The sequence below is a fragment of the Ruditapes philippinarum genome, unplaced genomic scaffold, assembly GCF_026571515.1.
Source record: "Ruditapes philippinarum isolate M1 unplaced genomic scaffold, ASM2657151v2 ctg2063_1_1_1_1, whole genome shotgun sequence".
Taxonomy (NCBI): domain Eukaryota; kingdom Metazoa; phylum Mollusca; class Bivalvia; order Venerida; family Veneridae; genus Ruditapes; species Ruditapes philippinarum.
This window is the reverse complement of record NW_026853715.1, coordinates 321,672-349,365: the sequence shown is the minus strand read 5'-3', so window position 1 is coordinate 349,365 and position 27,694 is coordinate 321,672. Positions and strand designations below refer to the sequence as shown.

Here is a 27,694-nt window from a genome sequence, read left to right as displayed (position 1 = left end):
GTTTGTGGTCTTATTCCGTTATATGTAAATGACGGTCATTTGCGTAAAACCGGGTAAAAGTATATTTCATGTCACATATACATTATAAGTAATTTATCGAGGACCTGTGCATCGATGGGATATTAAAAAATAAGTCAATAAAATAACCGCCGCACATGTGCCGATATTCACATTATATGCAAATATATTACTATATATGGAAACAAGATGGCCGCAGCACGTGTGCAGTCTTGGGGCTCAAGTGGCCCATATACTACTTAAATTGTTCCATAAGCAATATTTTTTCACATAATTTATATTGATATAGTTGATTTTATTCAATCATCAGTTTCAATTCAAAGCTATGTAAAAGTTAATTTTATAAGTATCGGTTGATTAGGATTTTTATCATCGACCAAGATTTCGGTATCTTCTCACATGCAAAGCGAGTTATTGTTTAATTCCCCATGGATTTGTTAATTTTATTATTGCATTTACTGAATAATTATTATAATTATTTATAATGTATTGTAATATAAACAGATATTCCATCTTGACTGTCACAGAATAAAGAACTTATGTTTTTCAAAATTTAAATCTTGGATTTTCATTTTATCAGTCCTCTAGCATATCTCCAAATCGGGGCGCGCATCGAACCGGTATAACACCAACATTAGGGAGAGGGCAAGTGCTACAAAGTCAGCTTCCTTGACAACTCTGCCTACGCCTCTAATGACAATTCAAATATGTCATGTGGTTGATACAGATAGTCAACTTATTAGGGGATAAGATATGTTAAGTGGCCGGATAGCTCAGTCAGTAGAGCTCCGGGGTTCGAGTACTGGTCAGGCTGCACATTTTTCTCACCATGTGACAAATAGACTTTCTTCTACAATTATGTATTTATCCCTGCATACGAGTCAGTAACTTGTCACAGACACTATCATAATGAACAGAGTAATTATTTCTGCCAATATCCTTCAAGTGAAATTTAAATAATTGTATCTATTTTTGAATGACATGAATTGACAAGGCATGACATGACAATTCCTCATGGATTTGGAAATCATCTTTACATCAGAGATATCTTTCATTTTTAATAATTGAAACAGCCTCACATTTGAATTTTTCAGAAGTTCAAGTAAGTCGCATTCAAATAGAGAATTAAACAATACAGCAAAATTCAACAATGTCAAAGAAATTTTGGAATCATCATTTCCATAGAGAAATTTTTCGTTTTCATCTGATTTGATTTCTACATATTCAATTGTCTTAAGAGCTTGTCTTCAAAGAAAAGAGTGCAGTATCCCACATGGATTACCATTATCAAAGTGGCTTTGAAATTTTCCTTTTCTTTCATTATAATAACAATTTCTTTTTCTGTGCATCAACGTTGTACAGGTCATAAGGCCACTTTAAAGCTTTACTGCTGGAGGTAGACCTCAGGTGCCTTCCCATGCATTATTTCAGGTAGTAACCACTGACGTGCCATAAGTTAGCTGGATAGCTTTCTGACATGAAAGAATCCAAAGATGCTGACACAACTTGAATCTACAGCGGTGAGAAGCAAGTGGTCTGAAGTCAATAAACTTAACCACTCTGCTACGGACGCCCCTCTTTTTTTTTTGAATTCTAATCTTTTAAGTTCAAAGAACTAAAACAGCAGCCCCTATTTCAAGAAGGGTGAGGAGCAGTAGCTAAAGATTAAGGTGTCTACCAAGGGATCTGACATGGAGTTAAGCCCTACAACTGGGGTCATGATATGACAGGAAGCCCACTAAAGAGGGTTCAAAGAAGCTACATGTTTTATCATAATCTATGCCAGCCTGCATAGCCCAATCAATTAGAGCATGAGACTAATGTAATCATATTGTTGTGTGTTCGATTCCCGGGCTGCCAAACTAAACACCTTAATTTTAAACAAGAGGGCCATGGTGGCCCTGAGGTCGCTCACCTGTATAGAGGCACCCGGAGCGGGGCCAGTTTAAACCCCAGGGCTTTTATTTGAACAAACTTGGAAGACACCCATTAGAAGATGTTTCACAATGTTAAGTTTTTACTACACACATATAATGAAAAACAATGGTTTTTACTCCACACATATAATGAAAAACAATGATCTACTCCCCCCCCTCAGGACCAATTTTAATCCAGGGGCTTTTATTTGAACAAACTTGGTAGACACAAAAAAGAAGATGTTTCATGCTAAACATCTAAGCTCTAGCTCATTGGATTTTTTAAAAAAAGTTTTTTTAAGTTTTTACTATACACATATAGTTAAAAACAATGACACCCCTGGGGCAGGGCCAGTTTTGACCCCAGGGCTTTTATTTGACAAACTTGGTAGACACTCATTAGAAGATGTTTCATGCTAAATATCTTAGCTCTAGCTCTTTGGGTTCTTTAAAAGAAGATTTTTTAAGTTTTTACTATATGCATATAGGGAAAATCAAAGACACCCTGGGGCGTGGGCCAATTTTGACCCAATGGCTTTTATTTGAACAAACTTGGTAGACACAGACTAGAAGATGTTTCATGCTTAATATCTAAACTCTAGCTATCTGGGTTTTTTCAAAGAAGATTTTATAAGTTTTTGCTATACACATATAAGGAAAATCAATGACCCCCGGGGCGGGGCCAATTTTGACCCCAGGGCTTTTATTTGAACAAACTTTGAAGACACTCACTAGAAGATGTTTCATGCTTAATATCTAAACTCCAGCTATTTGGGTTTTTTCAAAGAAGATTTTTTAAGTTTTTGCTATACACATATAAGGAAAATCAATGACCCCCGGGGCGGGGCCAATTTTGACACCAGGGCTTTTATTTGAACAAACTTGGTAGACACCCATTAGAACATATTTTATGCTAAATATCTTAGCTCTAGCTCTTTGAGTTCTTTAAAAGAAGATTTTTTAAGTTTTTACTATATGCATTTTTGGAAAATCAATGACCCCCTGGGGCGGGGCCAATTTTGACCCTAGGGCTTTTATTTGAACAAACTTGGTATACACTCATTAGAAGATGTTTCATGCTAAATATCTTAGCTCTAGCTCTTTGGGTTCTTTAAAAGAAGATTTTTTAAGTTTTTCCTATTGGTTGCCATGGTAACCAGAGTTTTTAATGGAATTTAAATTTTTGGACAACTTTGAAAGGGGTCCACCTAAGGATCATTTCTGTAAAGTTTGGTTGCAATTGGCCATGTGGTTTAGGAGATGTTGTTTGAAAAGTTTGACGCCATTTTTTGAAGGACGCACGACGCACGCAGAGTGATGACAAAAGCTCACCCTTGAGCACTTTGTGCTCAGGTGAGCTAAAAACCTCGTTTGAAAGACTTGTTGGAAAGTAATCTAAGTTGAAGTGGTAAGTTGAACTTCTGAACTCCCACAATGCAATTCACAGTATTACTTCCTTTCCTATCTCTGATAATGCAATTCACATAATTATAATGTATTTCATAGCAAATTCTAATCTCATGAAATCAGACAAGCTGTAATCAACTTATTATCTTCATTTTCTCTCTTTTAAAAAAGACCTATTAGGAAAATTGAGTAAGACAAACTGGATTTACTGTATTGCTTCAAATTTGTGCCCCAGACCAAGGGGGTAAGATAGTTGTAATTTTCATTTATTTTTTATCAGTACATAACAAAATCATATTTTTTTCTGGACTCTATCTAGTATATATTTTGAGGATAGTTAAGTTGTGCTGAGGCGTTTTCACAACCTGCAGCTCTTATGCTGGAGAAAAGACCTCCGTCACCAAATTAAAACTAAACAAACTAATTTAAAAATGTTCACATAACATCAAGTGCAACCTCCATAACAAGAGACTGCATAAACAATACAATCTTTCCTTACAAAAAGAAGAAGGGAACTGAATTTCATTTCTAATTTTTGCATATTTCATAAATTATCAAAATTTACAATATGCATATCATAAAAAAATGAAATGGTAGCACAAATCTAGTGGTTGAAGGTTTAAGTCTTGTAAAGCACACTGCCAATTTCCCTATGCGAAAAATATACAGTGCTTCACTTCATGATGTATAATTCCACCCTGCCAGAATGTCCACAGACATTAGCAGATTAAAAGACTCCCCAAACATAAAACTGTCCAGTGTCTATTCAAGGAATGGGGATGGGGGGATTCCCCCCTATTTTTTCAGAGGCAGGGGGAAAATTTTACTTAGAGAAAGAAGGAAAAAGATCAGCAAATGTAATAAATTCTCACTTTTCGATAAAAATCCCCCCTGGTTTTCATATCCTAGAATAGGCACTGACAAGTCAATGAATGTGTTGTTTAGACTACAAAATGCCTTTTTACCAATTTACTTTATAGACAGTAGCTATATGGTATCATTAAGCAATTTCAACAAAGTTTCCACCGTTCTCTATTCAGTATTCAACATGCCAAAACAATATTGCAACATGTTCTGACAATCGGAAATTCTCCTCCACTACAATATCAAGTTCAAAATAGTTGTCAAGGAAAACAGTAATTGTTTCAGTAATCACTGTTTTACTCCTGTGGTCATTTTAACAGAAAATAGTTCCTATGGAAAATAGTTCCTATGAAAAAATTCAATTATCAACTCCTCAAATTGCATCGGAAATGATCCTTCGCTACTTCCTTTGGGCAGATATTGAATGTATGTGATGAAAAATCTTCTTTCAAGACTGCTGGGGTAGCCATAAAAATCACATTTTTTAAAAGACTTTACCTCTGGGAACGAGAATGTTATTGTACGGGGTAAAAAACGGGAGCTTTTACAAATACAATCATCATCGATAAGTGCTTGTGAGGATAAAATTCTTTAATTATCTATTACAATTATTGTTTCTCATTTCGTAGAAGATTAGTAATCAGGAATTTGGGGAAAAAATCTTGTAAAATTAAATGAACATTGTCAAAATGAAAAAATATCTCACAGATTGCTAGTTGTTGCATTATTAGTCGAGGGGACTCTATTAATATCGTCTGACCAGACCACCATATTTTAATGGTCAATGGTTTTATCTTAGAAAAGGCATTCTAGAACTCTAACAAATATCCTTAAATCTAAATACAAAACTTAAACATTTATGGTTTCCATAAAATATATGAACAATGTTTAAACAAGAGCCAGATTTGAGCCGGGTGATGCTCCCCGAATAGGTTTTGGACACAGGAAAGTACACCTCTTGTAGTTTCAGAGTTATGTCCCTGGAAAAAGTTCAAAGTGCAATAATTCCAAAATTAGGCAAGGCAGAGTTACTGTTCTTTGCACTGCACTTCTAATCACTGTGATCTATCAACCTACAAAGTTTCTTGTTGATATCTCTTATGGTTTCCGAGTTATGTTCCGGACAACTTCAAAAAGTAAAAATAAACAAAGGGCAATAACTCCAGAATTAGGCAAGGCAGAGTTATGATTCTTGTGCACTGCACATCTACCCATTGAGATATATCTACCTACAAAGTTTCATGTTGATATCTCTTATAGTTTTACAGCTATGTCCAGTACAAGATTTTTCTAAAAGGGGAGATAATTCAAAAATGAGGCTTAACAGAGTTATGGTTCTTTTGCACTGCACTTCTACTCAATGAGATCTATCTACCTACAATGTTTCATCTTGATATCTCTTATAGTTTTAGAGTTATGTTCCGGACAAAGTTCAAAGTGTTGAAATTAACAAAGGGCAATAACTCCAAAATTAGGACAAAAAGAGTTATTGTTCTTATGCACTGTACATCTACCCATTGAGATCTATTCACCTACAAAGTTTCAGGTTGATATTTCTTATAGTTTTAGAGTTATGCCCCGGACAAGATTTTTCTATAAGGGGAGATAATTCAAAAACCGGGCAAAATAGAGTTATGGTTCTTTGACACTGCACTCCCCCTCAATGCCCTCTACCACTGTATGAAGTTTAAACAAATTATCTCCAAGGGTTTTCAAGTTATGCTCCGGACAAGACAACGGACAGACAGACGGACATACGGACAGACGGTTCAATTACTATATGCCCAGGGGCATAAAAAAGTTCACAATTATCTTTTAAAAATAGTACTACAAGGTTTTCAAAAGTGGGTGGGGGGCATTAATTAGGGTAGCATTAAACCAGGATTTTACGGTAGGTTTACATGAATCCTATATGGTCATTTCTAGTGAAAATTGATCATTACAAAATTAAGCCCACCTTAATATTATCATTTTCACAAAGATTTTTTTTTTCTTCATAAATTTATATACAGATTACTGCAGGCAAAACAGAATTATTTTTTTTAATTTGTTTTTTTTTTCCCAGGCTTTTGGACCTCAGCTGCAGAGCTCCTTCAATGATTATCAAATTTACATAACCAACATCAATAGAAATATAAACCACAGTTGATAATAAATGCTGCCTTAATAAAGCTAAAACAATTATTTAGAGTGACTAAAGTTTAATAAATAAATCAATTTTTTCCAGATCTGACAATATAACAACAGTTATGATTTGATTAATTACAAACCGGTGACTAAATATGGTCCCATATTGAACATCAAAATGTATTAGTAATGACAATATTCTGTGATAAAACAAGTGACTAGAAATTGTCACAAAACCGGATTTTTCTGCAAATAATGTATAACTATGTGGAAAAAAACATCAAAGAACCATAAATCCTGCCAAAAATTATCTTATCAAAGATCCCAATAATATGCACCACAGCACTTGATAATCAAATGTGAAACTTTGGCGGAAATCACTTCAGAAAAGATGAAGTTGTGCAGAAAAAAAAAATTATACTAAGAAAAAACATCCTGCCTAAAAAGTAAAAAAAAAATTGCGTGGGTGAAGTGAACCTCAACTGGAAGCATTTTAATTTTATAAAATTGATGATCAAGAAAATATCCCTTAGACATTGTATCAATGCATATAAAGACGGCTAAATTGCCTATTTATTCTAAAGACATGGTATGGTGGCTTTAGGTCCAGGTTACATGGAATCATCTTTGTCAAAGCTAAAACAAAATGGCTTTTCTTTGAGGAAAAAAAAGGTAAGAAAATCTATTTAATGCCTCAGTTACCTTGACCAAATCAATCTGAAACCCATTTTTAGAAGTACAGTTACATAACATGCATATTCTACAACACATTTCGAAGTTGTAAAAGAGCATGGACCGTGATGGAAGGTAGGACAGAAGGAAACTCCTGCAACCACATGCCCTACCGGTAATATTTATGGCAAACACACTGTATATCAAGATACAAGTGTACAAAGTTTTTTTCCACAAAGTTCCTATTGCTACTAATATCCTAAATAAATTCACATAATTATAGAGATAAGATGATCATTTCTTCTAACATATTAGTGTCAATTTAAACCATTAATGAACTAAGTATAATTAATGGCTATATATATCTCTTCAGAAAGCTAAATCAAGGGAAACAAGTATGCCAAGACTTATATAATGGGCATTTATTATTTACTTCCCTTGTACTAAAGAAAGTAAGCATGATGAGATATTAACAGTAAAAATAAAATTGATAATCCTTCACACAATAAAATCCTAAATTTGTATTGTTGTCATCAACGTTATACAAGTGACAATAAATTGTTTCACAAAACCAGTATTTCTGCCAATAATGTTAAAATGACAATACTCTTACGATAATAGTTCTTAGAACTCTTGCTTACAATTTATTGAGTTGAGAAATGTAGTACATCTACACACTGGATCATATTTTCCTATATATTCCATATATGGAAGAAGAAAAACAGCTACCACTTAGTCAAAAATAATTGAATCATGAATTCCATCAGCACTTAATTAGAGCTATCATTGTAGATGATTTATACCCTCCTCCCAGCAACTTTTGACTTTTTGAAAAATATGTGGTCTGAAGAAAAAATTAATGAAGTATAAAAAGATTTATTTCATTTAATTGCAATCCCAACCAGGATCTTCATATAAACTTTCTTTATACTAAATTTGAGTTCCTAACTCTAGTTATTGTCTGAAAACCATGTTTCTATTTTTAGTAATAGTTACCCTTGACCCCAGGGGGTCCAAATGCCATCCCAACCAGGGTTTCCACATAAGGTTGCTACTAAAGACCAAGTTTGATTACAATATCATATTTTTAACTACTGTCATCTTCTACGAACAATTTTTCTATTTTTAGTAATAGTGACCTTGACCACAGGGGGTCCAAATGCAAAACCAACCGGGGTCTTCATATCAGCTTGCTATAAACCAAGTTTGATTACAATATCTCATATATTCCTATCTGGAAACCATTTTTCTATTTATAGTAATAGTGACCTTGACCCAGGTGGTCCAAATGCAATACAAACCTGGGTTTCTTCATAAGGTTACTATAAATCAAGTATGATTACAATACCTCATTCCAAACTTCCAACTATCGTTGGGAAACCATCATGTGGACCAACTGACCCACCGACCATTGTAACCAGCTGACAATCTGACTCCTATAAAACCCCCTAAACTTCGTTTGTGTGGGTATAATGACAATAATTCTGTAAAAACACTTACCTTATGAAAGAACCATTTATGACTACGACAAACAAGAGCCGGTTGAACCGGGTGATGCTCCCCGAATAGGTTTTGGACACTGGAAGGTATACCTCTTGAAGTGTCAGAGTTATGTCACAGACAAAGTTCAAAGTGTAAAAACAACCCAAATGTTGTGCACGACACATTGTCTCAATATGGTGATCATTTCTGTGAAATAGTTGTAAAATCTGACTTCAAATAACGAAGTTATGGGCCGGACACGATTTTGCTGCAAGGTCATGCTATGACCTTGACATTCTAGGTAGCGACCCAAATGTTGCATGTGACATGTCGATTCAATATGGTGATCATCTCTGTGAAATAGTTGTTAAATCTGACTTAAAGTAACGAAGTTATGGGCCGGACATGATTTTGCTGCAAGTTCATGCTGTGACCTTGAAGTCCAAGGTAGTGACCCAAATGTTGCGCACGACACATTGTCTCAATATGGTGATCATTTCTGTGAAATAGTTTTAAATCAAACTTCAAATAACGAAGTTATGGGCCGGACACGATTTTGCTCCAAGGTCATGCTGTGACCTTGACCTTCAAGGTAGCGACCCAAATGTTGCGTGTGACACGTCATCTCAATATGGTGATCAGTTCTGTGAAATAGTTTTAAAATCTGACTTCAAATAACTAAGTTGAGGGCCAGACACAATTTTGCTGCAAGGTCATGCTGTGACCTTGACCTTTAAGGTAGCGACCCAAATGTTGCGTGTGACATGTCATCTCAATATGGTGATCAGTTCTGTGAAATAGTTTTAAAATCTGACTTCAAATAACTAAGTTGAGGGCCGGACAGCGATTTTGCTGCAAGGTCATGCTGTGACCTTGACCTTTAAGGTAGCGACCCAAATGTTGCGCGTGAACACGTCGTCTCAATATGGTGATCATTTCTGTGAAATAGTTTTAAAATCCGACTTCAAATATCAAAGTTATGGGGCCGGACACGATTTTGCTGCAAGGTCATGCTGTGACCTTGACCTTCAAGGTAGCAACCCAAATGTTGTGCGCGACACATTTCTCAATATGGTGATCATTTCTGTGGAATAGTTTTAAAATCCAACTTCAAATAACGAAGTTATGGACCGGACACGAATTTGGGACGTACGTACGTACGGACGGACAACCTGACGACTATATGCTCCCCCGAAATTTTTCGGGGAGCATAATAAACCAAGAGTACCTATCTAGAAATAGTAACATAAAACAACAAAGGTTTAATCATTTGTCATGCAGTTAAGAATTCTTACCTGTAATTCTGTCGAGGTTTCTCATCATTTCCGCTCAGACCACTCTCTGACCTCCTTCTCATCTCCATCATATGTCCGTAATGTTCCTTTATACTGATAACCCTTCCGCTGAACCGTGACCTGTCCTTGTCTTTATAACAACCCTGTAACATAAAATTTTCCATTTTTTCTTTCTTTAACAACCGAAACCTATCGACTTTAACAACTTGCCTAAGTTACCAGTATAAAGCTATGCCAGCTTGCGCATCCACAAAGCCTGACTATTGTCTATACTGTTGGTAGCTATATTTTTATCATTTTGATACTGAAATTCCTAAAAAAATCTTTTTACAAAAAAGCTCTAAATTTTAAAGCTGTAAAAAATATATCACATTCAGTATGGTAAGGGTAATAACTAAATCCCTTCTTCTATGTTATAGAGTATTTAAATTATGTGTTAATTCTATATGTAACAATAATTTTAAAACTGTAACCTGAACAACCCTTCAATATACTGTAACCTGTATCATTTTAACATTACATAAATTTTAATCAAATCCAAATTTTCTACAAACCTCTAAACAATTTTTTTTAACATTGATAATACTTCCACATTTTTTACTGTGAAATTAACTTAATTATTTTTCTAAAATTATTCTTCAAAATGACAACACATTAATATCACTTATGAAACACTTCTCTGTCAAAATAAATGATTTAAAAACATAAATAAATTGAACAATAGGTAAGAAAAAAATTATGAATCCGAAAACAATAATAGCGAAAAAATATCTTCAAAATTTCAACAGTCTACTCACAGAGTTGTATGAATTCTGCATGTTTCATTTTTTTTTCAGATAAAACTTTTCTCAATTGCAAACATTTCATTAATATGTAAATATAACCAGAAAAAAAAAACATCAGTATATAAATCAAGACCTATAACCTGTTATCTTAAACACACAGAAAACCAGAAATGCCAAACCAGAAATTTATTACTGTAACATCTAAAAAAAGTCAGCATTCTGAAAAAATTCCAAAATTCTGATAAATGAGTGAACCTCAAATTTCATCTCCAAAAGTAATTTAACGCTTCCTGAAAAACGGTGATGAATTCAAAATAAACAACCTTTGTTTCATTCAGGAATTCAATTATTTACATAGTCTCTAATTTGAATCCCCCCACCCATTTTTCCAGATCAATATAAAGGAGAAGAAAAATTAAATGGGGAACTTACAGAGGTCTTAGGAAATGAGGTCATGCTTGGCAAATTGTAAAAAAAAACAAAAAAAAACTGGAAAATTGATTCAAAGTCCAACAACAATCAACAAATTTAGCAACATAGCATCCTGTTCACTTTGCAACAGACAATTAAGTTAATTGATCATCCTCCAGCAAACTGACAACCTAGTTGCAAATGCAATAGATTACCATACATGTATATAACTATATTTAGTTCTGACAAATTGACAATGCAACAGACATCCTAGATATTATACTCAATTCTATTTTTACAACTATAATTACTACTCTATGCAGTAGACAATAAGCTCCTGTTGCAACAGACGACCTAGCATTTTCTAAAATTAAATGTATATTATGGAAAAATGGTGTGACACAAGTTATTTGCTTAGACCTCTTAACATAAATTTAAAAAAATTGTCTCCAGTCCTGTCCTTCTAAAAAATCTTAGTTAGTAAAGTCCCTTTAATATAATTTTCAAACATGTATTTTTCTTCAATTTTAATTTTTGAAAATGTGTTAGCTCATCAGGCAGGGTGAAGCTATATAGATATTTGATTACTAACTATATTATCTGCTTTACCTGAGACACACTTGGTTCATCCAAACTTTGATTCTTCTTTGACTGCTTTAGATACCCACTTCTTCTAGCATCCCATATATCATTCTCACTACTACTTCTTATATCTATATCTGTCTCTTTAGCATCCGAGTTATCATTGTCAACTTTAGAACCAGATTCAACATTCCTTCTCCTGACACCTTCCACATGTTTATCATTAACTCTTAAATTATCATCCATTCCATCAACAAAATCTTTCTCTTCTTCAATAACATCATGAGCAACCTCAAACTTCATACAATCAAAGCTTCCAGTCCTAGGCTTATGTAGTGCAACACCCGAAGCACTTAAACCAGCATCATTTTCTATTTCCTTTTCAACAAGAGCAACATTTTGGCTAATAACATCCTTGCTTGTATCTACAGACTTATCTGCAGTAACTGTAAGTCCATCGGATAATTCACTAGGTGTTTCTGCTGATATTTTATTTGATGCAGAGAGTGTGAATTTATCAAGATTAGAAACTGAAATATTTTCAAATTCTTCAGACTCTAGTCTTCTTCCATCTGAGCCAACAGTGGATACACTGCCCTCAGCAAAGTTTTTCATTTCAAAAACAAGTTTTTTATCAACAACCTGTCCACTGATTTGGGATGCAGATGCATTTATTTCCATTCCTGCAATAGCCGGGCTTTCAAACACACTGTCATTGTTATTGTTACAGCTGTCAATTCTATCCTTTTTGTCTGGTTGACTTTCAAGCATTAGTTCATCCATTTCAGCTGTACCTGAAGTGAAATAATGAATTACTATCAGAATTTTCAGTTAAATGATGCTAAAAAACAGTGAAAATTAAATGTTAGTTTAGATCAGAATTCATGGCCAAAGCATAAACAATGCTTTCATCAAAGTTGCATATTTTGGCTTCAGTACAATCCATTTTTATGTCCTCAATTAGGATATAGACCCTCCTTTGAAATACATGGCACTATACAGCATGTACATGTAAGTGATTGAAAATGTCATATGAAAATACTGGAACCTCTGAATTCGGAAAACCAGGCGATTTTCTATGGCTACTAATGCTCAACATGCACAAACAAAAATCCCCTGAAAACTTTATTGCAATGTAAGTGTCACATTTCTGGGTATTTTAATGTGAACTAAGATATACTCCCACACATGTGTAAAACAACACTAATTTCCACCCTGTATCTACATTGACAAAATAAAAATTCAATACAACTACTTTCTTATTTCAACAACTTCTTTTCTTTCTTTGTTTTCTTATTTTTTAATAAATGTGAAAATCTACATAATAAGCATCTAATTATAATAATTTAAAGTAAAAGAATCAAAAATAAATCAAACTGAAACATGTTATACCAACCAGTCAATAAACATCAAAATACAATTAAATTTCACACCAATTAAAAATATCCAAATCGTGCACACAAGCAAAGTTGAATCAAAATAACACTAATGAAAAATCTGACACAAAATCTAGTTATCATTCATTGTCTAAAAATTAGTGAATTTCCAGAAGAAAGCAAATCCACAGAAAAAAAACCCAAAATGCTAAAAGATGCTAATATTTTCCATATTTATCAGCAAAGCATAAAATTATATCCAGCAAAACATCTGTGATATCTGTAGTTGATGCTAAAATAAATAGCAAAGGTGAAAAATCAGTAATAATTCTCATTAATAATGAAGCAGATACTGTCCCCAGTGGCAAATTATATATTACTAATCTAAGTGTGACCTTTTTACTTGTAAGTTCCATTAGTTATAAATATGATGGCTGGATTATTTTCATAGCATTGCCAGGATGGTTAAACAAACATTTTATTTCTATAGAGACATATCATAAATCACAAAATCAATGAGATAAAAGGTATTCCATTTATACATTTCAACATTTAATGCTTTTAGAATCATCATTCTGGTAACCACCTTGTGAATTAAAAGTATGAACTATCCAATCATTTATAAAAATATTCTACAAACAAAGTCCCTTACCAAATATTAATTTTCTGGGGAAAAAAAAACACCATCAGACAAACAGGCATGCCTTTTACACATTTTCTAGAAGTTTTTATTAAGGAAACCCATTATGCCCCTGTTCCTATTGGTGCACAATGTCTGCAGAATAACAGAATACAAAAATGTTGTTATGTAGAAGAAAGACATTTGATTTATAAATTACTTTGTGAATTAGTTTAAGAATATTTGAAGAGAAAAAAAATATGAACATAAGAGCCATTATGGCCCTACACATTATCTATTATTTTGTAAAACATTAATACTAACTTTCAAAAGAAAAATATAAATCACAAATGTAACAGAGTGGCAGTATGGTCGAATGTAAAACGTCAGACTAGTTTTCTAAGGATCTAACAGATAAAAACACTATCGCTGTTTTAGCTTAAAATGAAAACAACATTATCTAAATTCAGTTTAATAGAAAGTTTGAGGTTATAGGGGGAGTAACTCAAAATATATCAATACATCATAAAAATAATAGTTTCTTCCCTTGGTAATAAAATATCTGAACCTTTTTACTTTCTGCAAATTTCTCCAATTTCCAACTAATGCAACAATAAGTACAAAATAAACTGTCATTAAAACAAAGCCAATTCAGTGGAAACTAGAACTATCGCTGAATGCGATTCATACCCCCACCAATGTCCTTGACAGGTAATAGTATAAATATTTATTATCAAATCATGTTCGAAACAGTTACAAATAACCTTTCTTTTTCCCAATGTACTAAACATTTTAAAGTCAATTTTTGACCTTCAAGTGTGGCCTTGACCTTAAGCTGGCACAAGGGTGACATGGGTTCTGCACATTACCTTGTTGAGGTGAACATTTGAGCCAAGATTGAAGAAAATCTTTTAATAAGTGTAGGACTTAGAGAGCGGACACGACATATTGTGTAATATTTTATTGTTTGATATTTGACCTTCAATTGTGACCTTGACCTTGAGCTGACACATGGGCAACATGGGTTCTGCACATCCCCTTGTTGAGGTGAACATTTGAGCCAAGTTTGAAGAAAATCTTTCAATTAGTGTAGAACTTACAGAGCGGACACGACATACTGTGTAATATTTGATTGTTTTTTAAATTTATCTTCAATTGTGACCTTGATCTAGAGCTGACACATGAGCAACATGGATTCTGCACATTACCTTGTTGAGGTGAACATTTGAGCCAAGTTTGAAGAAAATCCTTCAATTGGTATAGGATCTATAGAGCGGACACGAAAATGAAGACGGGCGGACCGACCGACCGACGGATGGACGGACCGACCGACGCGACAAAGCGAATCCATTATAACACCCCCAAAATTTTGTGGTGTGGGTATAAATACATCAGTCTACCAGATCAGACTGATAAATCTTTAAACATTGGATGTTTCTGAATCCATAGACCTAGATTCTAACCTCACTAAATATCTTAAATGGATTTGATCATTTTTTTAATTTGGACAAAACCATTTATCATTTTCAGGAATTTTTCTAATTTTCAGGGGGCAGCTGTGATCATACAGCACAGAGGTGCCAGCTAATCGTGGTCTGTACTGGTCTTATTGGTAGAGTTAATCACACGTTTCGTTTCGTAGAGATCTATCACACTTTTCACTGGCCATGATTCTTTGTTAGGCAGCAATTTTAAATACAGGTAGAGGATGGATGTAGGTACAAAAATTATTTAACAGTTATCTAGCTGGGACTGGAGGTGATCAGCTTTATACACCAGTAAAAAGACAGGCCAGACTGCAAAGATCTTGACTAGGCACTATACTGTTGGTTATCTTATTCTAAATTTTCATACCACTTGCCCCTCACTGCTGTAGGTTCAAATCCTACCAGGGACTATGGATTCTATCATGTGAGGAAGTTGTCAAACTAGCTTACGGAATGTTGGTGCTCTACTCATTTTGCTAGCTTGTGCCTGAAATAATGCAAGTATGGGGTACTTAAGGTCTTCCTGGGACCAGATTTGGTGCAATTTAAAACCCACCCCCAAAAAAAAAAAAAAAAAAAAAAATTCATTTTAATATCTCCAAAATTTATTAAAAGAAAGTTGAACAAGTCCATTAAGACATTAAGCAAGTCTAAAAACAAAATGTTAAAACTTAAACAGAACTGCATTTATATTCGCTCTGGAGGTAAAACAAAATCACTCAAAAACCAGTAAAATTTTATTATGTAACAGCACTTCACAGGAGAAACACATTTAAGATTCATTAATTTAAGTATCAAATCACGAATAAATTACCTACTTCTAATTCTTCTAGTCAGACAGACATTTTAGATAACAATCAGAATATCTAGCTCAAGTGTGAGCTCTATTAATATATATACCCTATAACCGTTTCACCAAGTAATAAAAGAAAACCGCTGTATCTAAATGAATGGAATAGTACAATTTACGCCTATTTTAAGAATGATATACCAAGAACTTCCAGATTTTGCTACAATATAACCTGGTGGAAAGACACAGGCGACGGCATGTCTGCAAGAAGGTGTGAGGCAATTATTGTTATAATGTATGTAATAATGGACCTTAATTGGTAGCATCATGTTATACCGTGAAACAATCAAACACATAAATAACATGACAAACAATTGTTTAGTTTACTCATCAATCCTCGACCTGTTACACATAAATCAAGATACCTCACTTGACTCTCTATATAATTTTGCTCCCCAATTTTTTATCTTAAAAAGAATTCAATTTTTATATCACAATTACAATTCTACCTCCATTTCTTAATTCTTCCTCCATTTCTTTATTATGATATGATTTGTCAGTCTTTGCTAGTTTTTTATGCCAATTTTAACTAATTTTTTGGTCAGATCTTATATCTCATATCTTTTACCAATGAAAATCCTGTGATTTCAAACAGAAATCATAAAAAATTAAAACCTTAAGCCCAGGGGTTGCTGGTTCAATCCTTGAGAGAGGCACAACTTCTTCATATCCAAGTTGACCCCTGACACAAAGACAAATCTCACTGCTGATTCAGAAATCACGCTGGACTAATATGTGGTCATTTGTAGAGAAATTGGAAATTACTGCTGGTAAAATTGACTGCAGATTGAGATATGATCATAAAGACTGAGATATGACATAAAGATTGAGATATGACATAAAGATTGAGATCTGACTATAAAGATTGAGATATGACTATTAAGATTGAGATATGACCATAAAGATTGAGGTATGACCATAAAGATTGAGATATGACATAAAGATTGAGATATGACATAAAGATTGAGATCTGACCATTAAGATTAAGATATGACTATAAAGATTGAGATATGACTATAAAGATTGAGATATGACTATTAAGATTGAGATATGACCATAAAGATTGAGATATGACTATAAAGATTGAGATATGACTATTAAGATTGAGATATGATCATAAAGATTGAGATATGACAAAGATTGAGATATGACCATACAGATTGAGATATGACCATAAAGATCGAGATATGACTATAAAGATTGAGATATGACTATTAAGATTGAGATATGACCATAAAGATTGAGGTATGACCATAAAGACTGAGATATGACATAAAGATTGAGATATGACATAAAGATTGAGATCTGACCATTAAGATTAAGATATGACTATAAAGATTGAGATATGACTATAAAGATTGAGATATGACTATTAAGATTGAGATATGACCATAAAGATTGAGATATGACTATAAAGATTGAGATATGACTATTAAGATTGAGATATGATCATAAAGATTGAGATATGACAAAGATTGAGATATGACCATAAAGATTGAGATATGACCATAAAGATTGAGATATGACATATAAAGATTGAGATATGACCATAAAGATTGAGATATGACCATAAAGATTGAGATATGACCATAAAGATTGAGATATGACCATATGACATATTGAGATATGACCATAAAGATTGAGATATGACCATAAAGATTGAGATATGACAAAGATTGAGATATGACCATAAAGATTGAGATATGACCATAAAGATTGAGATATGACATAAAGATTGAGAAATGACATAAAGATTGAGATATGACCATAAAGATTGAGATATGACCATAAAGATTAGTTAAAATAGGTATAAACAAGTAGAAAAACAAACTAACAAAGTTAACAAACTATCCTATAATGAAACCAGAATAGAGCCTTGTCCTGAAACTAATACTGTTGTATGAACGTGTTCAGGTATTTCAATACTAAAATCCATCAAGATTGAAAATATTCTACAGATCCATGAATAGATCCAGATTCAAAATAAAGAACAAAAGGAATCCTTTGCTAACATCCAAGATGGCAAGATTGATAATAGTAACTGGTACCTCAGTTTGATTGAGCTTGTATATTATGAAATAGTAGTGGTAAATGCAAGTTACCATCAACGCCCCCTAGCACCTGCTTAAGCAGAATGCAAGATTAAGAACATTTAAATGGTGAGATTTTGCATTTAGAAACATCTGCAGATATGTTCATAAGGCAGTGAATTTGGAAGAAAAAATTCAAGGCATTTTTATGTGCACGCTATTAGCATACTTTCCACACTTGGTCAGCGTCATAAAATTTGCACAATGCTCTCCATGTTTTGCATTCAAAATCCATCAATTCTGATTTATTTCCCTACAAATACCACATAATCAGAAAAGCACACTCTTTTTGCATTTTATGTGGAAAAAAATCATATCAGACACTGATAAGTTAAAGTCTTAATGGATACCTGACTGACTTTTGTCCAATAAACCCGTCAATGCTATAGTAAAGATAGACAGAAGATAGACAGAGATATCTCTTTTTCTCAACTTTACAGACCAAATCATCAAAAAGCATTAATTCTACAAAATAAATATGGATATTGAAATATTTTTACATTTTTTTACCCACATGATGTCTTTAAGGCATGACACTATCACTATTATCATAAATACTTTGACACATTTTTTCACCACTTCTCTGTTCATACATAGTAAAAGTTTTATGTTGCCTTTTCATCCTGTGCGGTTGCAACAAGGGAAAGGTCTATGCAGACAGTGTTGATCAAGCTAGGCCTGGCTGTTAAATTCTAGAACTTCTGATTAAAGACTTGCTGTGACAATAATGCACAAAAACTAGTGTAGGGAATATGCATCTTCCTAGATGTTTTATTTATTTTATTTTTTTCTGGATTTTTTTTTCAGGTCTTTTTGGAAAGTTGAATAGTGTTGATATTTAAATACTATTTCAGGCAGTGCTTTGGGACCTAAAGATGCTGCACTTTCCATAATCCCTCAATCCAATAGCTATTATAGGCTGCAAATTTTAATGGATTTACTTTTGTTTCAATTTTGCTTTCGCTGCCCAGGAAGAAACATTATTTTACTGGAAATTTTCATGCATAATAGTTTTTAACAAATATAAACGCTTACATGGAATTATATGTGTTTATTCTATGTATTGGCAAGAAATTAATGTATGACCAATTAATAGGTAAAATATGAACACTTTGTAAATAATTGGTGTCAAGAGGTGTCAAGCAGAAACCATATTAGCATTCACAGTTATTGTGATATTGACCTTTGACCTGGTGATCTAAAATCAATAGGGTCATCTACTAGTGCATCGTCGGATACCCACGATTGATAAACATGTCACATAACATGCAATCAACCGTGGGTAAAATGAATCGATTTGCGTTGATATACAGCAACAGGTGCGTTAAATATCTACCAATGACATCGCGTTTAACAAATCTATATTCTTCAACAGCGGAGATAAAAAACGATAAAAAACAAAATGGCAGCGCCCATGTGCTAAAATCAATGGCAAAAACTATCGCCAAATCAGTTATTCTGCAAGCAGATATCAATCAGAAAGGAAAACATCACGCTGTTAAAGTAAATTATCTATACTTTCTTGCTGAAAATCGTTTTATTTTTCGATGTTGAAAACTGAATTTAACGTGTCGTCTATGATTTTCGCAATATTGTCTGTAATACCGAACGCCGTACAGAACGAGCGTTTTGATTGGTTTTAATCGCCTCATGAAATCGTGAGGCAGCCAATGAAACAGCTGCCTTTGACACACCTCTAAACGACTGAATATCGGCAAAAAATCCCACGGCAGATAAATGTTAATGGTTCAGCCGTGGGTATCCGACGATGCTACTAGTGATGATCAATTAAAATGTGAAACACAAAGACTTGATAACAAGTAGTTTTGAAGATAATGAGTGGAAACCATTCTGACATATAAGGTTCCTGTGACCTTGACCTTTGGCCTAATGACCCCAAAATCAATAGGGTCATCTACTACTTATAACTATCAATATGTGAAATATAAAAACTTAATGATAAATAGTTTTCAAGATAATTAGCAGAAACCATTCTGGCATTTAAGGCACCTTTGGCCATTGAACTAGAGACCAAAAATTGATAGGGGTCATCTATGACATATGACAAATCAACATGTGAAAAATTAAGACTTAGTGATAACTAGTTTTTAAGATAATGAGTGGAAACCAATGACATTTAAGGCCCCTGACCTTGACCGTTGAACTAGTGACCCCAAAATCAATTGGGGTCATCAAAGACATACAACTATCAATATGTGAAGAGTAGACCAAGATCAAATGGCACCACTCACCTATCATGGTTTGCACTGTTTGCTATCTAGTCAGTCAGCACATCATGAAATTTTCCCTGAATGGTTTTGTACTGATTAATTCAGGGAGTTTAGGATTAAAAGACCCCAAGGAGGCACCTGAGTAGAACCGGAATAATCTTGTCAAAGCTAGCTAACTAGATTTGAATGATCAGGAACAATTACTGAAACATCTATTCTTGATAAAATGGAAAACAAATTGTAGTATAAAACTGCAGGTATGTTTTTTTTGTGTAGATTTCTTACTGAAGCCCTCTGCACATTTACAACAGGAATCCAATGATAAATTTAAGTTTTTTGTTGCCAAAAAAGCAAAATAATTGGCTGCCAGAATGACTTCAATTCAATAAATCTGTCAAAACATACTTCCTCTGACAGAAAATAATTCTTTATGCTGGATTTTTTTTATATAACAGCTAAAGAAGAAAATAGCAGTAGGAAAATTAATGTTCAGTGGTTTTTCTGAAGTCTATCCTCTGTTATTTATTACAATTTATTCACCTTAAATCTTTCATAAGTCATTGCAAGAACAGTTCATGTTGTGACTGGCAAAAACCTGGAAGATCATTTAACAGTTGAACAGCTTATTCAACAAGAACTGATGTCAGGATAGTTTCCACATTTACCGTAAATGAACTGTTACTTATTGTTACAATTCAAGTCAAGAAGAAAATCTTCAAAGTAGGGCAAAGACGTTCTTTACAGCAGCTTTAACTTTGACAAAATTATGGCCGTATCAGATAAGACTTTCACTCTGACAATGGCAGCCATTATAGCAGGAAAGAAAACAAGTTAAATGTTGATGCTGCACATCAAAGAGGTCGCCAAATGATGTGAACAGTCACAGATAATGTACAAAATCAGAATTGAAAATCGTTCTCTATTACAGTTGAATATCTGAAGCACTTATTAATTTTTTCTCCATGTTCACTAATGTTCTTGTTATGTGTCTGAAATTCTGAAATGTTTGTTTGTTGCGACAAAGATTGAAACGTCTGGTCGAAGAAAAATAAATTGGATAACAAGTGAAATTGAAATTATTGGTAAACTTAAAATAAATTCAAGACAATAGGCCTATGTGCCGAGAATATGTCCATTTAAATATTGGTGCGAATTTCATAATGTTCGAATGATTTTGAGGACGATCTGTATGTTATTTTACAAAATTAATAGCGAAAATATGTCTGTAATATCAAATAATAGTTATGAATAAATTGATATATATATATATATAATCAATTCTTTGTTACGTATTGTTTACTTATTTATAAAAGATTAAACTACTTGAATAAACAAAAGATTGCATAATCGCCTAGAATCTAGGTATTGGACCACAAAATGTTATAAAAAATCTAGGCAAAAGAGAACAATCGTCGGTCACAGAATCCTTCAAAATATTTGTGATACGTTTTAAAATAAGCGAACTTTTTTCACTCAATTAATCTGTTTTATAACTTCAATGTTAATTATTTAAATGAATAATCATAATGCCGCACACGTTTTGCCTGTTTGGCAAAAATATTTCCACTGTGTCCGTTGCACCAAAATAATCTCCGTTGCATATTTTAGTGATACCTCTTGTTCCCTGCCCGTCATTAGATTATAGACGGGTCTCAACGTGTTATAGAACGATCGACTATAGACTGGCTCATTGGCACGTTATTTATTAGGTAGATAAAAAAATAAGATAATTATAAAAAGAATAGGATATTCAAACATGACACTATCACTTCAGTTAAACGTTTATTTTAATCCTTTAAAGCTCTGTGACATGTTTTACATCAGAAAAGCTATTTTTATTATAAAATTTGAAAACAATTTGATTTTGTTAAAGCAAAAAAAAAAAAAAATCAAGTCTAATATTTTCCCCATTGCTATACGGACAAATACATAATTATCTACTAGACGGCGCGTGCATGCGCCGTCGTCTAATAATTAAATACCCTTACACCTAGATGAAGTGAAACAAGAAGCGCCGCAATGTGACGAAAACCAGGTTTTCAACGACCAAGTTTTGATGTGACAACAATCAATAGGTCAAAGTGCACTGAAGTTATTGAGTAGATACTGAAAATTCTATTGTAAGCAAATTACCTTGACCTTGTACCCAGATATCTAAGTGGCAATCCAAAGCTGCCATTCAGCAAGTTCAGTGTCAAAAGGTCAAAGCAAACTCAAAGTTATAACATGAAAAACTAAATGCATTAACCTTGATCACAGACACCTGGGAACCAGTCCCAAGCTGCCTCTTGATATAAGCTACCATTTCATCAAGTTTGGTGTCAATAGGGCAAAGCAATCTCAAGTTATTGAGCAGAAACTGAATTTCTATTTTTAGTAACAGTGACCTTGACCTGATCACAGACACCTGGGTAGCAATCCAAAGCTGCCTCTTGAATAACCTATCCATACACCAAGTTTGGTGTCAATAGGCCAAAGCAATCTCAAGTTATTGAGCAGAAACTGATTTCTATTTTTAGTAACAGTGACATTGACCTAGATCACAGACACCTGGGTACCAATCCCAAGCTGCCTCTTGATATAAGCTATCCATACACCAAGTTTGGTGTCAATAGGTCAAAAGCAAACTCAAGTTATTGAGCGGAAACTGAATTTCTATTTTTTAGTAACAGTGACCTTGACCTTGATCACAGACACCTGGGTACCAATCCACAAGCTGCCTCTTGATATAAGCTATCCATACACCAAGTTTGGTGTCAATAGGCCAAAGCAAACTCAAGTTATTGAGCGGAAACTGAATTTCTATTTATAGTAACAGTGACCTTGACCTTGAATCACAGACACCTGGGTAGCAATCCCAAGCTGCCTTCTTGATAAATTAGCTACCTACACAACCAAGTTTTGGTGTCAATAGGGCCAAGCAAACTTAAGTTATTGAGCGGAAACCAAAAGTTGACGCCCGCTCGCCCGCCCGCCTGCCCGCCCGCCGACTTCGGCAGTACAATAACCCGGTTTTCGTTGAAAACCTGGTTAAAAATTTACTGTGCTAGCTTGATTATCTATGTTCTTAATAGAACTTGAACCCATGATACATTGATCCTGAAACTGGTTTCCTCCCTATTAAAATATTTTATTTATAATTCTAGTCACTACCAGTCTTACAGAATGGATATGTCCTATATTTTCTTTGTACCTCAGTCTATATATTTCAATATTACAGATTCCATATAACTTGATGTAAAAGTCAATGTCAGAATCTAGACTGATACTATACAGGTGTGCCTTCAGGTTTACAAGTCCTGTATATTAATAGAAGCATTATAAGGACAGCCATGTTATTGCAGCCAGCATCATTCTGTAAGGTCAATACATTTCATTACTCAATGCTGTATCAGACTCCTACCGAATAAACATTTTTTGTTGTGGTAAAAAAAACTAACCATCAGACACTGATAACATATAGCCTTAATGGATACCTGATTGACTTTTGTCTAATAAATCTGTCAGATTATACCTAAGCTGACAGATATACATTTATTTTATCTTCTAACCAGTATTGTACAGTATACAAGACATGGAAGGAATGGGAAATTTCCAGGTTAATTAATACATCTCCCACAAGAATTTGTCTGGTTATATCTTCCAGGTGCAATGTTTCATTATATAAATACTGAAAACTGTTTTTTACTACATAAGAGCCATTTTTAGGTACAATTGGCCATCAACTTTTTGGGACAGGATAAAAGGCAATGATATCCTTTGAAAATAACATCTGGTTTTCATATCCAACTGACACAAAAAAATCACCTTATACAACAATATAATACAAATTGAACACAAAAATCTTTAAACCCTTTGATATGGTGGCAAATAGCGTCCCTTTTAAAGCTATTAAACGATGATCGAGTATAATCGAAAATTGAGCGTTTATAGGACCGATAGGCGATGATCGAATACAAAGTTCAATAATCGATTATAGGTTTTCTATCTTCTTGCTGTTTAACTTAAGTGACTCACTGTATTATAACAACACTTTAAATTATAGCAAGCTTTGGTTGACATTATTTTCATTAAAATGAATGAGAAAGCATACTGGTGACCATGAGGTTAATAGTTGACAGTGAGGCATTCTAGTTTAAAGACATACTTTAATAATGCTCAAATTTGACATTAGAAAATTGCTACACCGTCTATTTGTATATATGAAATAAACAGGTTTTGACTTCAAACAAAGAAGATATGTTATATATATAATTTTATCACACACCCGTGCCGATTTGGCGACTCCGTATATATGGTATTGCACGGCCGAGCATATATTTTGACGGGACGTCATTAGCGTTATACAAACATAGTGTAAAGACGCTCTAAATGTTAGCGTTATACTATAGGAGCGTCAATGAAAAATGACTCTTATTTCACTTTTAACAGCCTTTATTTTGGGTATGTGATAAATAGAATATGAAATTCGTGTAAGTTCATTACTGAATTTAATGCACTTGTTGAATAAAATAATATTATGCTCGCCAGAGGCTCGCATAATATAATTTTATTCAACTCGTGCAATAAATTCAGTATTGAATGTACACTCATTCTATATCCTCTATATTCTACACACTAAAGGTGGTTACAATATCAATATATAGTGTCATTAAAAATCCTGGCATTTTTGTTAAGAAATTCCTTTATTGGAATTGAGACATAATAATTTCATAGATTTTAATGAATTCATTTGATTTAAATATTTTACTCAAGGTTGAGCATAACATGAGTAACTAGTTTATTTCAGTTAATAAAGTGGTAGTTACTCAAAATATATAGAATATTAATGGAATTCTTATAAATATTAAAGCATGATGTACAATGTACATATTAACTTTGTTATTGTAAATGTTTCAATTATATAATCGTTGATTGATCGAAAAGGGTTGTTCGATTATTTTCGATGATCGATTATGATTTTTGTCCGATTAAGAAACCCTACAAGAAATTATACATCAGTTTATAGAATCCATAAGATTTTATGTCAAAATTGTATAAATTGTCACGGCTTACAGAAAGTTAGGCTTACAGAAAGTTTTTCTGTCACACTTCTGTCGTAAAAAGTTGAGTTTTACAAAGGAAACCGCGACATTTTCAGTCTGTATAGTAGACTAAGCCACACAAGCATATGCCTTCTTTAGGTAGCCAAATGCAGCCATCATAATCCCTGAAATTTGTTTTAAAAAAATTGAGTTTTGAGCATTGAGCCTAAACTTTTTATGACGGGCAATACCTCTGCGCAAAAAGTCGCAGATTTCCTACAAAAAGTTGTGACTAAAGTCGTGGATTTTTTACCTGCGACTTTTTATGAAAATTCGTTGTCGAGTACCAAAATTTTTGGCCCCTCAACTTTTTGTAGAATTTTTACAACACTTGCATAAAAATGTCGCAGATTTCTTTCTGTTCCTCGACTTTTTATAGACAAATGAGGAAAAATTGTAGAATCAAACCATGGACGCTACCATCCACTGAAGTCAAAATGGCCTTGTTGTTTCCAACAACTGTTATAAAATACGATGAGGTTTTTATGATGTTCCTTGCAACATATTTTACGATTTCGGCATCGTGGATTTGTAAGTTGCCCGCGATATTTTACGATAAAACGATAAAATTTCTCATGGGTTTGAAATGGCAGCAACCGGCCACCATACTTTGCTCCTCTATTTACTATGATTAAAAGAATTAAGATCAGACAATAACATAAAGAACATATTAAAATTGTACTAAAAAAAAACAAAACAAAAAATAACTAAGTATAAAAAACCTCAAAAATTTTAATAGAAAGTAAATAAAAGCTTTAGTCAACAATTTATTATATGAAAATATTAAATTTTTAGGCAAAAAAGTGTTGTTTTTTTGTAATTAAAATTTATCGGAGGTTTTTTGTGTGTCTGTTTTGTTTTTTTACATTTCAATTCCTAAAGAAATTCTTAAGTTCCAATAAATTTACAGAATGTATTTCAAACAAAATGAATGGGAGTTTTACATTTTCTAGAAAATAACAACAAAGCTTTAATGAAGCCTGTTACAGCCGTACTAACATAAAAATGTCATATAAAACCAAGTTTAAGATTCTGGGAGTACATATATTTTAATCTCCAGTATACAGGAGACAGGGGGAAAAAACATGAATGAAAATTCCTGCCTTTATTGAAATACCAGCTTAAATTCTTTCAATTTCTGTTTTTAAGGCAAAGTTTCAGGGTATAATGACAACAAATAAGACATAAAAGCTAAACATGAAGATGCCTGACAATCCTCTGGTAATCTTTATAGGCAGTGACTTTTTTTTTTTTGCTATACTTTTCTCTACAATAATTCATTGTTTAATTCGCAGCTTTATACAGATTTATAAGAACCTGATACCAGCTTTAAATTACATGTAGTACAGACCAAAATATCCAGCTTCAGGAAAATATTTGAGGTAGTAAGAGGCAGAGGTTAATAATTTGCCCATCTCCAATCCTGCTAGAGACTTAATTCTGTCATAAGAAAACTATATTATCAAGATTAGTGGTTCCATGCTAGTGCCTGCAGATTTCTGCAGTTTTACCAGGTTTGATCCTCCACTGTTATATAATTATAATATAAGTCTCATTTAACCTTTTCCCTGTCAGAACTTTCTTTCAGACAAGGCAAGCCTTTAAATCCATGCAGTCTGAACAGGGCTAGCCTTTAAATCAATACAGTCTGACCAGGCTTATGAGCCAAGTCAAGCCTGTAAATCAATACAGTCTGAGCAGGTTTATGAGCCAAGGCTGGCCTTTAAATCAGTACAGTCTCACCAGGTTTATGAGCCAAGACTCCTCTTTAAATCAGGTTTATCAGCCAAGGAAGCCAAGGCAATCTTTTAAAGAAAGTACAGTCAGGTCACCAGGTTTATGAGCCATGGCTAGCCTTTAAATCAGTGCAGTCTCACAAGGTTTATGAGCCAAGACTCCTCTTTAAATCAGGTTTATCAGCCAAGGCAAGCTTTTAAAAGAAAGTACAGTCTCTGGCCAGGTTTATGAGCCATGGCTAGCCTTTAAATCAGTGCAGTCTCACCAGGTTTATGAGCCAAGACTCCTCTTTAAATCAGGTTTATCAGCCAAGGCAAGCTTTTAAATCAGTACAGTCTCACCAGGTTTATGAGCCAAGACTCCTCTTTAAATCAGGTTTATCAGCCAAGGCAAGCTTTTAAAGAAGTACAGTCTGGCCAGGTTTATGAGCCATGGCTAGCCTTTAAATCAGTACAGTCTCACCAGGTTTATGAGCCAAGACATCTCTTTAAATCAGGTTTATCAGCCAAGGCAAGCTTTTAAAGAAGTAAGTACCAAGTCCACCAGGTTTATGAGTCATGGCTAGCCTTTAAATCAGTAAACAGTCTCACCAGGTTTATGAGCCAAGACATCTCTTTAAATCAGGTTTATGGCCAAGGCCAAAGTAAGTACAGTCTGGCCA

At 33.7% G+C, this 27,694-nt stretch overlaps 1 protein-coding gene across 1 annotated transcript in view; it reads right to left on the bottom strand.

The window, feature by feature from the left end:
- Positions 1-9,777: 9,777 nt before the first annotated feature.
- Positions 9,778-27,694, bottom strand: part of LOC132737622 (uncharacterized) — a 55,417-nt gene continuing 37,500 nt past the window's right edge. Inside the window, exons 2-3 of the mRNA XM_060724952.1 lie at positions 11,587-12,353; positions 9,778-9,924 (exon numbers count right to left, since the gene is read on the bottom strand). Of these exons, the coding sequence (XP_060580935.1) occupies positions 9,778-9,924; positions 11,587-12,342 (903 nt within the window). The 5' untranslated portion in view covers positions 12,343-12,353. The remainder of the gene's footprint in view (positions 9,925-11,586; positions 12,354-27,694) is intronic.